The sequence below is a fragment of the Bactrocera latifrons genome, unplaced genomic scaffold (assembly GCF_001853355.1).
Source record: "Bactrocera latifrons isolate USDA-ARS-PBARC rearing strain unplaced genomic scaffold, ASM185335v1 scaffold_91, whole genome shotgun sequence".
NCBI classification, from domain to species: Eukaryota; Metazoa; Arthropoda; class Insecta; order Diptera; family Tephritidae; genus Bactrocera; species Bactrocera latifrons.
This window is the reverse complement of record NW_017537612.1, coordinates 1,041,945-1,053,390: the sequence shown is the minus strand read 5'-3', so window position 1 is coordinate 1,053,390 and position 11,446 is coordinate 1,041,945. Positions and strand designations below refer to the sequence as shown.

The window sequence follows — 11,446 nt, the reverse complement described above, 5'->3', positions numbered from 1 at the left end:
TCTTCACGCGATTTTTGCTTGATCCCCAAACTGAAGTTTCCGCTCCGTGGAAACCCCATTTTCAGACGTTCGAAGAGATACAACAAAATTCGATGAAGGAGCTGAAGACCAAGCGAAAAAGTGTTCATGAAAAGTGTTTCGAGAACTGAATTGGCATTGGTGTTTTACATCTGTTGGACATTACTTTGAAGGCGACCAAATATATATTGAGAAATAATTTAATATTTGGCGTTTTATTTACAACAACCGGGTACTTATTGGTCACAATGTATGTGCTGCTAAATGCACACTGAACAATGTTTTTGTTTATTCGTTGCACGTAATATAAACAGTTAAAACAACCATACTACCGGCATAACATAACCAAGAACCGTATTAGCTGTGCTCAAACCACTTAAACAGCTGATTTCTTCAAAACCAGTTTCAAAGCGCGAGGTAAACCGCAGCGCATAGCAGAAGCGGAAGAGTACCACTTTCGTTACGAAAGCTTTAGCTCAACACACACCAAATGGCCTATTCTCTTTCAAACCACCTCGAATGCTTTTTCAAGCCGACTTCAACAGACCTACTATGGCTTTGGCGAAGAAAACCAGATTTAGTTGTGCGTAAAAGGTTAATGAGCGACTTTGCTAAGCGGTCAGCAGTGGTGATTTGTAGTGGAAATTTCGACACAATGTGATAGTGAAAGGAGCTTTTAATTTATTTTTTCAACATAATTTGTTTTTGTTATACGTTTGTGCAATATTTTTCTAACGCATTTAATGTTAAACTGCGTGTAAATATTTTTTGATTAAGGCATTTGTAAATATATTGTTGGTACAGAAAAACAAAATGAAGTCTCCAGGCAATTATACATTGCTATTAGTCATCGCTGCTTGTATCTTGTCGCTAAATATTGGTAAGTACATGAGAAAGCGAGGCCAACAAAACAAAGTATTGGAAAAAATGCAAGACAAACTTAACGCTTGGTTTCCTTTTCTTCGCATTTCCGCACCAAAAAAGACTGTCGTTTTTAAGTCACTTATTCGTAATCATGCGTTGTACCCCAAGCTTATTATCCCTTATGTCTAATTTCCACTTTTATCGTATTTTTGTTTTCGTGCGTACTTCGTAAATAGTCGGCGCACAACAGCTAATCGCGTACCTCTCTCAGCATGGCCTCCACGGTGAGATTACCTTCCGTCAAGCGAATGCAACAACTGTGGAGATCAACGCCAAATTAGAGACCACGTTGCAATATCCGGATCAGGTGTGGAGTTGGGGCGTCAGACAGTTTCCTGTAGATTACACTGTTATTGATCCAGAGTCGCGCTGTAATGTGGAGAAATTAGGCGCACAAATAGTGAATTTCGACGAAGAGCTTGATTTTCTGATGTTGCCCGGTAATGAGTCCACCACCTGGTACCGCGATATGACTTTAATAGGTGAGATAAATATATTTAAAAAAGACTTCTAAATCAAAATTAATTTTTTATTAAATTTTTCGGCACTACAGGTGAAAATGGTATTTGGGGCAAATCTCTCGTTCTAACCGAAGTTGGCTCGCATGCGCGCATTTGCGCCACTATCACCACAATCCAGATGTCGGTGGAGCATATGGCAGAGGCGCGTTTCAACACACCCATTGCGGGCTCCGTGCATTTTCGTTGGTTAGCGCCAGTAGGTGGCGCAGGCGGTGACACACTGATATATTCGGATCTCTATCATATACAAGCGCAACCGTCTAACGATGATCCCAGCAAACCTATGACACGTCATAGCTGGAAAATTTTCGTCACCGACATATTCAAGAATGATCATCATCGCACTGAAGATAATTGCAATTTCTTGCAATTGGTTTTCGATCCACAAGGTTATGGCGAGAATAAGGGTATAGGTGATCTGGACGCTAGATTGGGAAAGATAAGTGTGGCGAAGAATGCTTTACAAAAGCCAGAACGCGCAGTTTATAGGGATGATAAATTTGTGTTGCTGCCCTCAGATTTATCTATACCGCATCGCACGCTGTACCTGGTCTTATTCGAGGATCAACATCCAGATAACTTTCTGGCATGTACGCAAATTCGCCATGTGGAACCACTGACATACAAGTAGGAATTATGCCCTTTATAATGATAACCATTTATTTAATTTATTTTTTTATGCAGAACCTTCTTGAACTCTGGTGGTATCAAAGGTGAAATTACGTTTACACAACGCTCGCGCTTTGATCCGACTTTTTTGAATTTCACGCTCGAATCGGCTGGCAAACAGGCACGTTTTGTTAATCGCAAATTTGCCGAAGACGTTTCTGCATTTCGTATACATACGCTACCACCGGTGCCACATCGCAAAGGTCTACCGAGTTACTGTGCATCCACTGGTGGCTTATATAATCCACGCGAACTGGAAAAATCTGCTATACCACCACCAGGTTTTGGCACACAAGATCAATATCCCACTGGCGATTTGAGCGGAAAATTACAAAGTCGCAATAAAGATTACTATCATAACTATTTACTGCCAGGTGCTAGCTCAGAACTTAGTGGTCTGTACTGGGACACATTTTTACCATTGCAAGGACTTAATAGTATCGCACACCGCGGTATGGTCATTTTCACTTATAATCGCACAAATGTTGATAACATTACCGAAAATCCATGGAGCTGTTCGTCTATAACACAATACCTTAAAAATGGGGTGTATCAGAAACCGATGTATACAGCACAGGCGCTGCTCCGCTATCCAGTGGTGGGACGCGTACTCTTTCGTCAGCCGGTTGAAGAACCTTGGCAAGACACCACAGTCATATTTGAGTACCTAATACATGCCGATGGTTCTACACAGAACAATACATTCGAACATCGTTGGGCCATACATAGTAATGCGCCGGGCAAAGATTTTTACGACTGGCAAAATCGCTGTCTTTCCACCGGAAATGTTTTCAATCCACACAAAGTGCAGTGGGGCAATAGCTCGCTTGATGACTATTGTAAACCGCATTTGCCGACAATGTGTCGTGTGGGCGCGTTAGATACACGTGTGGGAAAGTTAACCATAGCGGGTGGAAAGAAAAATGCCGAGAAGCTGAGTCGCCTCATGTTTACGGATACGAATTTGCCCTTATCGGGTAGACATAATATATTGGGAAAATCACTGGTAATCTATGATGATTTCGGACCCGTAGCGCGAGGCGAACGACTGGCGTGCTCTGTGTAAGTATTTGAAGTCAGTTAAAATTTTAGCGGATATTTCTTACAAAGCTACTACTTTTTCAATAGTATTATAGGACACTTCCGGCGCAAAGTAGTGGCCAAAGACTGGTATGCCAACGGCGATGAATTGACCGTTAATGGGCGCTTGGAAATCACACAGCAATCGGAATACGACATTAGCAACATCGAGGTGCAATTGAAGGGCTTAAAGGAGAACAGCGGCTATCACATACACATGGTATTGTATTAAACAGTTATCAGAACATGAAATTATTTATTTATAGATTTATTTACTTCGATTTCTTGTAGACACCAGTCGAAGCGAATCTTGAATTTCCTTGTGAAGCGACCACACTCTACGGGCACTGGAATCCCTTCGATATAAATGTCAAATCATCACCGCCACCCAAGCAAGGCACAACCGATCAATATGAAATGGGCGATCTGAGTGGCAAATTCGGCACACTCGATGAGCTTGTGCAGTACGAAGACGCCTATAACGACACAAATTTACCGCTTTTCGGTTACAACAGTGTGATCGGTCGTTCGGTGGTAATACATAAAAAACAACGAAATGCACGTTGGGCCTGTAGTACGCTGGAGCGCGGTTACAGTCCCAGCGAGGCGCGTGAGATACGTGCGATAGCTTCGTTTCACCATCCGACCGGCTATGCCTACGGTTATATCAAAATGACACAGTTGATACATGTGGACGGTAGTCAATCGGAGACTGTTATCGAGGTGAAATTAAGGCATCCTGGCAAAAACGATCGAAATATGGTTTGTTATACAGCAGAATATGCAGAGATTAGTTTTTAATCGGGGAATATTTTGAATTTCAGACCCATAATCACAACTGGCAGATATTTGTGAACCCGGTCGGTGTGGATGCAGCCGTAAAACCCACTATAACACGTTGTGTTGCCGGCGGTTATGTGTGGAACCCGTATTATACCCAATTAGCAGATCCGTTAAATGTGCGAATGATTTAAAAATATACAATAGCAATTATAATGTATCTCTTCTAACTTATAGCGTGATTTGTACGAGCAGGAATGCGGTCCCGATAATCCATTACGTTGTTATGTAGGCGATGTGGGCGCGCGTCTCGGCACAATAAGTAAGCAGTGTGCCTTTTAAATAAAATATTAAAATTGTTTGTCTTCCTAGACCTCGGTGTGGAGCGTGTTGTACTCACAGACTCTAACTTTCCACTTGAAAGACCTGTGGGTGCCATCGGTCGTTCAATAGTCATCTTTGGCCCTGAATACTCCTCGGAACGTTTCGCCTGCGCTAATATTGAACCGGATCATAATGTTTTCAAATATGTTAATTTACAAAAACCACCGAGATTTGTTGTGTAAGTACCTTATCAAACCTTAATGTCTGTACCTCATTTTTAATATAAAATATTGTAACATTTTTTACTTGTTATGCTTTGTTAGCGCTCAATTTTTGGAAGAACTACGCTCGGTGATGGGTATTCCAGAATGGATGTTGGATGTGGACGCGCGTAAAACAAAGGAGTTGCATGGCGGCGCTTGCATTCAAATGATCATACACTTTAAGGGACCGATTGCACATCGCTTGGAATTGGTATGAAAATTGTTATTTTAAGGGTAGCAAAGTTAGCTTTAACTTTAATATTTCTTATAGGATATGTCACGCCTAATTGCGGCTGGGCGTTTAGATGCTCCCAGTTTGTTCATTCCCGGGTATGTGAACACCAAAAGAAAAGCCACCATTTCGTATAGAACTTGTGGTGTGCGCGATCCAAATGAGAAACGTAAGTGTAAATTTGTTAATTTAATTTGTGAATTTATCAGGCTCTTCAAATTTAAGAAAAAGTTGTTTTCTAAAAAAAAAAAAAAAAAACTCAAACTCAACTCAAACTCAACAATCTGATACAATTCATCGGTTTTCGGCACTAGAGTCTATTAGACTCTAAGAATATTTTAATATATACAGGTTTTTGCTCTCCATAACTTAATTAGGACTTTTTGTTTAGAAAATTGTTATAAACTCAGCACAATGTGAGAGAATAATAGCTCTATCATAGGTATATAGGTAGGCAGGTTGGAAGTCTGACACATGTCAATTCACATATTCCTACCGAGACATTGACAGAAAAAAAGCGACCAACTGTAGGGATTATATTCCGATATGATCCTTGCATTCGCATGGCAGATTTTCCACAGTTTACTAGTATTCTTCTTTTTCCTCTCAACAGCTTCTACAGTAATCATTTTATAGTATCCCGAGCCTGCTGGCGTGTATCACAATAAGACAATGACATGTTGGTACACCTACAAGACTTCTTATGTAATTCCATATTCCATGCACATGTCTCTTTTGTTGGTTTGTTGAACAATTTAGGGGATTTTTTCCCCGAGATTGAACTATTTATAACACATGTTTGTCGATTAAATATCTAGTCATAGGCAGACATATGTATTCCTTCTTAATCGGAGTCTAATTGTAGGGTGGTTCATGTTCTAACCAATTTATCTGTTCCACGGTTGCCAGGAATATTCTGAAATCCATTGCAGGTTATTCCTGAAATAGGATATTAGATTAAGACATTATTTCACTATCTTCAATATTCTTCAGTGATTTCAAAGCCACTTGGATTATCTTTTAATATAAATATATTTGTTGTAAGCTCTCTCTTTGTCAGAATGAGAAGGTTTTCTTTATCTCCGCTTGGAAGACACTTCACTGATCTGGTAGTCGAAAGGGAATTATGGTATCTAACTTAGGTGAAATGACACCACCTCTCACTATTTTATCCTAATGTGTCTGTGATTATAACACTGTCGTTGTCCACTTCAAAACTATCCAATCGAAACCTCAGTATTTAATCCCCGACATTAAATTCACTTCGAAGTGATTACGAAATTCCGCAGTAATGGGTAGATATGGGAACTTGCTAAGTATGAGTAATGTCCCTTATTACGGGTGTCTAATAGGCAGTATTTCCTCAGTACGAGAGCCGAATTGGCTGCAAGTTGCTTAAAAATCATATCTCCGTCATACTTGTTTATTTATTTGTTGTTTATTCATGATGAACTCACAGTGTGAAACCGTTTCATCTCTCTCATACTCATTAGAATTTTTTGTTTACTCATGGTGAGAGTGAACATATCACACAATGTATAATAGTTGCATAAACCTAACAGTATTTTGAATTGAAGAATGTTTTTGAAATCTTCTGTAAGCAGTAATTGATATTAGTTTTTGACTATAAATATATTTTAATTTTTTTATATTTTTATATTTTAATTTTATTTTTTTTAATTAATACTTCAGTCATCAAAACTACCGATGTTGTCAGGTTCAAATAAATCTAATCATTCGAAAATAATTACAATCTTCGATACTGATAATTACAATTATTTTTATTTAGGAAACTTATTTACATAATTTATTTAAATGAATATGAACATAAATTTCTTTAATGTCATTAATTTTGTTTCAGGCACTAAGACGTTTTACGGAAGTTTCACCAACCGTTCAAGTCGTTCGCTGCCAAATTACATATTATTCGCAATTTTGATTGTGTTGAGTTTATATTGATCACTAATATTTGTTAACCAAAATACACAAACATATACACACATACTTAAATATGTACATATAGTCCAGAGTTGATTAAAAATCGCACCTTGTTGTATAATTTTTACATCATTTTAGTGCATAAAAGCGATGAATAAATAAACATAATTTATTTTTAACACCAAACTCACTTTCTCTATCGCTCTCTCATATGCTGCGCTCTGCAATATTTACAGCATTTGAATCTCTTTCACCGCAATGCCGTCACCTTTCGCTGGTAGAGGCCGCTGCTACTCTCACCACCCCTAATTTGACTTTTCTCCCAGCAGCTGCTTGTTGGAAATGAGTTCATTATTTTGTTTCTCAGCATTGGCATTGCGTTTGCGCTCTAAACATGCGCCATCAGTATCGATTAAAGAATGGATAAAAATTCTTTTGTGCATGTCACGTCGAGTTCCAAGCGTTTGCCTGCCAGCAGCAGTTGTGAAAAGTCACCTTTGTAGCCAGCCATTGTGTGCCCAGAGAAGCAGTACAGCAAATAATTAACAATATTGGTATCAATAATGCATTGCGTTTTTCTAGCGATTTACTTGTGTTTAGCTGTTACGACTTGCAGTGCTACTGGACTTAGTGGTCCGTACCTCTTTTGGGGTCATCACAGTGTCATTAATTTGCAGCCACGCGCTCTTGTCGAGGCCAGCGAAGAGGATCTCACCAATTTGTTTCAGGACACTAAGGCAATTGTGATTTTTGTGCGGAATACAACTGGACGCATTGATGGCAAGGCATATCCGAGATTTCAGCAAGTGGTGAAGTCGAACGCTTGGGCCTATTTGCCGCAACATTTTCTTGCCGCGGAGCCCTTTAACTACAATGCCAATATTGAGGTATGTGTGTATGTATGTACATAAGTATGAAAAAAAGCAAGAGATTGTCAATGTTTGCTGCGAATGCACATTGCACATACATATATGTGTGTACAAGTATGTATATATGGTTTGAGCTCGAGCGCTCACTAGCATACATATGTGCGTTCGCAACAAACATCCCAGTGAGAAATCGGGAATGCACTGCAATTTGAATATTTTTGCTTGTTTTGTAAATGTTTGGAAATTGAAAAAAATTATAAAATATCCATATATATTTCTCAATAGTATATCCAGCAACGAATTTGAAATTTTTGGCAGACATTTTTCAAACGAATTCAAATTTCAGTGGAAATTTTGCGAAATTTTTTTTTGAAATTTTTATAATCAAAAAGCCCTCGTCCAAATCTTTAAAAATTGTATTTCAAAGACCTGTATAAAATTTCACGAAGATTGGTGGAGTAGTTTTCAAAAATTCTTGCCAACCGACTTCAAAAACGTTCGGTTTCGAGAAAAACGCATTTAAACACAACGCACTTAAGCCTCGAGCACACAAGTTTTCAAAGCTGCATCTCCGAAACTATTACTCGGAACCACTTGAAAATTTAGGACAATGTTCTAGAGGCCTAGACCTCTTAGGACCTAGACCTGTAATAGGACAATAAAAAAAAAGATTTTTTGAAACCCGTAAATCCATGTAAACCCATAAATATGTTGGATGCGTTCTTTGTAGTATATTAGAAATTAATTAATTATATTGAAACTGTAAGCAACTAATAGTAAGGAAAAACACTTTTTTCTATATGTTTTCGAGAAATTCAAAATTTAAAAAGCAATACTTAAAGTATTGAATATGGTAAACTATTTGGCCAGTATTTTTTCTCGTTGGATTAAGAATCTCTTCAAATCATTTCAATTCGTACAAACCGGAACATTTCTAATGAAATTAACTATCTTTTCGCTTTCAAAGTAGTCGTAATATCTTTCAATACTGTGCCATGAAAATATATGAAAAAACATCCAGAAACATTCCTGAGACCTAATATCGTATCAAGTATATAACGAAACTAATGAAATCTCCAAAAAGTGCTGAAATTATTTCTCAGAATGCATTAATAATTACAAAATAAACTTGTTTTGCTCACTGGGTTACCAAATTGATTTGCTTATGCGCGCTCCGCTGCATATGTTTCCATTCGCGACAGATGTAGACTGCATATGTATATACATATATGAATTTAAATTTTGTTTCATTCTGCACAACCGAAGGTCATTAATCTAAGCGGCAATGCTGAAGAAGAAGACGAATCAATTGTATCTGGCTATAATGATGCGCTTACCATTTATGGTGAAGGAGAGGTGTTGGGCATATTAGCGAGTCGCGAAGATGACACACATTACATTGCTAAAAGGGACGCTAAAGAACGTGAAGAACGCACAGAAGAGGAACGCGGTGCAACAACGACTTCCCAAACACCAACCACTGAGGAGGAAGACAAGACTTTCATTTACGTAGCACTTGGTGGGTATACGTTATATATTCTTAATATAAACGGTGGAACTTTTTAGAATACTAAGGGAGGGTAATAGTGGATTGCATTCTTTACTTTCCAGTTTAAATTTGTTAATTTCAACTATAAATTATAAAAAATAACGAGTCGAGGGCAGATTTTTTTGCTAGATAAATCTGGAAAAAGAAAAAATGTTTTGAGCCAGCAAGATCAAAAGCTTATTATATGAATAATTTAGCCATAAAAAATATTGAAAGGCACTATAGATCTTTTGTTAATCCCACTCTCTCATTTTACAGGCGACAAGGCGGTGCTTTATGTAACTTCAGCTCCAGTAATTAATATCACCGGCAGATTAAACGACACCAAGCTAATTTCGCATAACAAAGATGTCACTTTTGATGATCAAAAGGGTAAAGGTTATGGACGTCTCAATATTATATTCTCGGTGGAGACACAGAAATTATTCTTGCGCTTCAATTTCACATTGAGTCGTGGTTATTGGTACATGAAGGCTGTTGAGGTGGAGTACAATGATTACAAAGCGGTACTACCAGTTGTGGGTACAATTTATAGCATTCCGTCGGCACCATTAGGTTTTTCATATCGCTGCTCCTCGCGTAGCTTACAATTTGGCAATGACAGTGACAGTCTTGTCATAAATGACTTTCAGGTGAATAAATTTTGTGTTTACTTATTAATATTTGGTTTTAACAATATTTTATACATATGCTCAGGTGCAACCCTGGTTGAATGGTGTGCCACATTTTGGCGATGTTTACGATTGTGTTGGCTTTACAACGGCTCCTATTTGGGCTGGCATTTTGGTAACACTATTCTTGGTTGGCATTTTGTCACTGGGTCTGATTGCATTGATGGATATTAAAACACCAAATCGATTTGAGAGCTCACGCAGCAAGCAATTATCACTCTTTATACAGGAGTAAATAAATATTATAGCTTTAAGTTTAAGTCCATTCTTCTTGTGGCCACTTAAACGCTCGCTGTTGTATTAGTCCTGCTAAGTAAACAAATGTGTATGTAATTTAGGTTGGAAATGTTCATTCTAATTACCTACGGCATAGCAAATCCTTTTGTGCTCCTGACATTGGCTATAGAATTTTTCCTCATACATTTATTATTTATTTTAATTGTTATGTATGTTTACATCTTACTATTATATTAACCCTTAAATGACTATAGTGTTATGATGTTTATTAGCCAACAATATCTGGTTGAAGTATATACGATTATAGGTAATTATGTGAATATTCAAAATAAATACTCATTATTCAAAAGAAATTTATGTATGTATGTGGATCTATATTTTAAGAATATTGGAGAGGCCTTCAGTGATAATTGTTTATCGGCAGCAAATGTTTTTGATTAGTACAAATTATTCAAAGAGGGTCGAGAACACGTTGACGACGAACCAAGTCCAGAACCACCATCAATCAACTGCTTAACACGTCAATAACGAAAAGAAATTTGTGCTTGCGAAGCGACGAAAAGATCAGTGAAAATTATTTTGAAAGATCATTTGGGCCTAAGAAAATTCAAAGCACGATTATTTTCAAAATTACTAAGTTTTTTTTTTGCAATAACGTCTGTGTAAGGATGTCATGAAACGTATTTTTACTGGAGATGAGTATTGCATCCGAAGCCGAAAAACACACATCAAAGCAGGTCAAAAAGCAAGCTTGTGTTGACAGTTTTATTCAATTTTCGATGTGTGGTGCACTCCGAATTCCTTCCGATCGGCCAAACTGTCAGCAAGGAATACTATTTGAGTATCATTTGCGCGAAGCTATTCGTAAAATGATGCTAGAATTATGAGACAATGCGCCGTCGCATACTGCTTTGATACTTCGTGAGTTTTTCGCCCAATCTTCAACCAATATAGCGCTACAACCATCCTATTCGCCTGATTTAACTCCGTGTGATTTCTGGCTCCGGGGAACTGACTTAAGGAATTGACTTTAAAAACTGTTTTCAATTGTAAAAAAAACGTTGGCACAAATGTATTGCGGACATGGGGGATTAATTTGAGGGGAACGACATAGATGTTGAAGAATAAATTAAGAATTTTTTAGTTATGAACAAATGATATGTTTTTTAAACTATTTTAATATTTGAATTAACATTTAAAATCGTTTACAGTTATAATATCATTACCAATTTATTTGGTTGTCAAATATCTTCCTTCCGCTTTTCGTTCGATAATCTGTTTCCATCTAGACGGCAACTTCATAATACCTCCTTTAGCGGGTTTTCCTTTAATTAATGAAGACTTTAAAATAGCGCAAATTTTGGCGTTAGT

General features: G+C 37.6%; 2 protein-coding genes across 3 annotated transcripts; both read left to right on the top strand.

Annotated features, from left to right (window-relative positions):
- The first annotated feature begins 450 nt into the window (after positions 1-450).
- On the top strand, positions 451-6,935 carry LOC108977570. The gene is made up of 12 exons (XM_018947300.1): positions 451-898; positions 1,119-1,424; positions 1,496-2,090; positions 2,148-3,194; positions 3,261-3,432; positions 3,504-3,974; positions 4,037-4,171; positions 4,230-4,314; positions 4,365-4,554; positions 4,640-4,790; positions 4,851-4,980; positions 6,673-6,935. The coding sequence occupies exons 1-12, from the start codon at positions 832-834 to the stop codon at positions 6,768-6,770; spliced, it is 3,447 nt and encodes a 1,148-aa protein (XP_018802845.1). The 5' UTR covers positions 451-831; the 3' UTR covers positions 6,771-6,935.
- A 65-nt stretch (positions 6,936-7,000) lies between these two features.
- Positions 7,001-10,428, top strand: LOC108977571 (V-type proton ATPase subunit S1). 2 transcript variants are annotated; one of them, XM_018947301.1, is made up of 5 exons: positions 7,001-7,278; positions 7,332-7,636; positions 8,885-9,137; positions 9,426-9,799; positions 9,864-10,428. In XM_018947301.1, the coding sequence occupies exons 1-5, from the start codon at positions 7,092-7,094 to the stop codon at positions 10,071-10,073; spliced, it is 1,329 nt and encodes a 442-aa protein (XP_018802846.1). In that variant the 5' UTR covers positions 7,001-7,091; the 3' UTR covers positions 10,074-10,428. The 2 variants fall into 2 exon arrangements, with proteins under 2 accessions (XP_018802846.1, XP_018802847.1); XM_018947302.1 differs by having other exon boundaries at positions 7,186-7,636.
- The last annotated feature ends 1,018 nt before the right edge of the window (positions 10,429-11,446 follow it).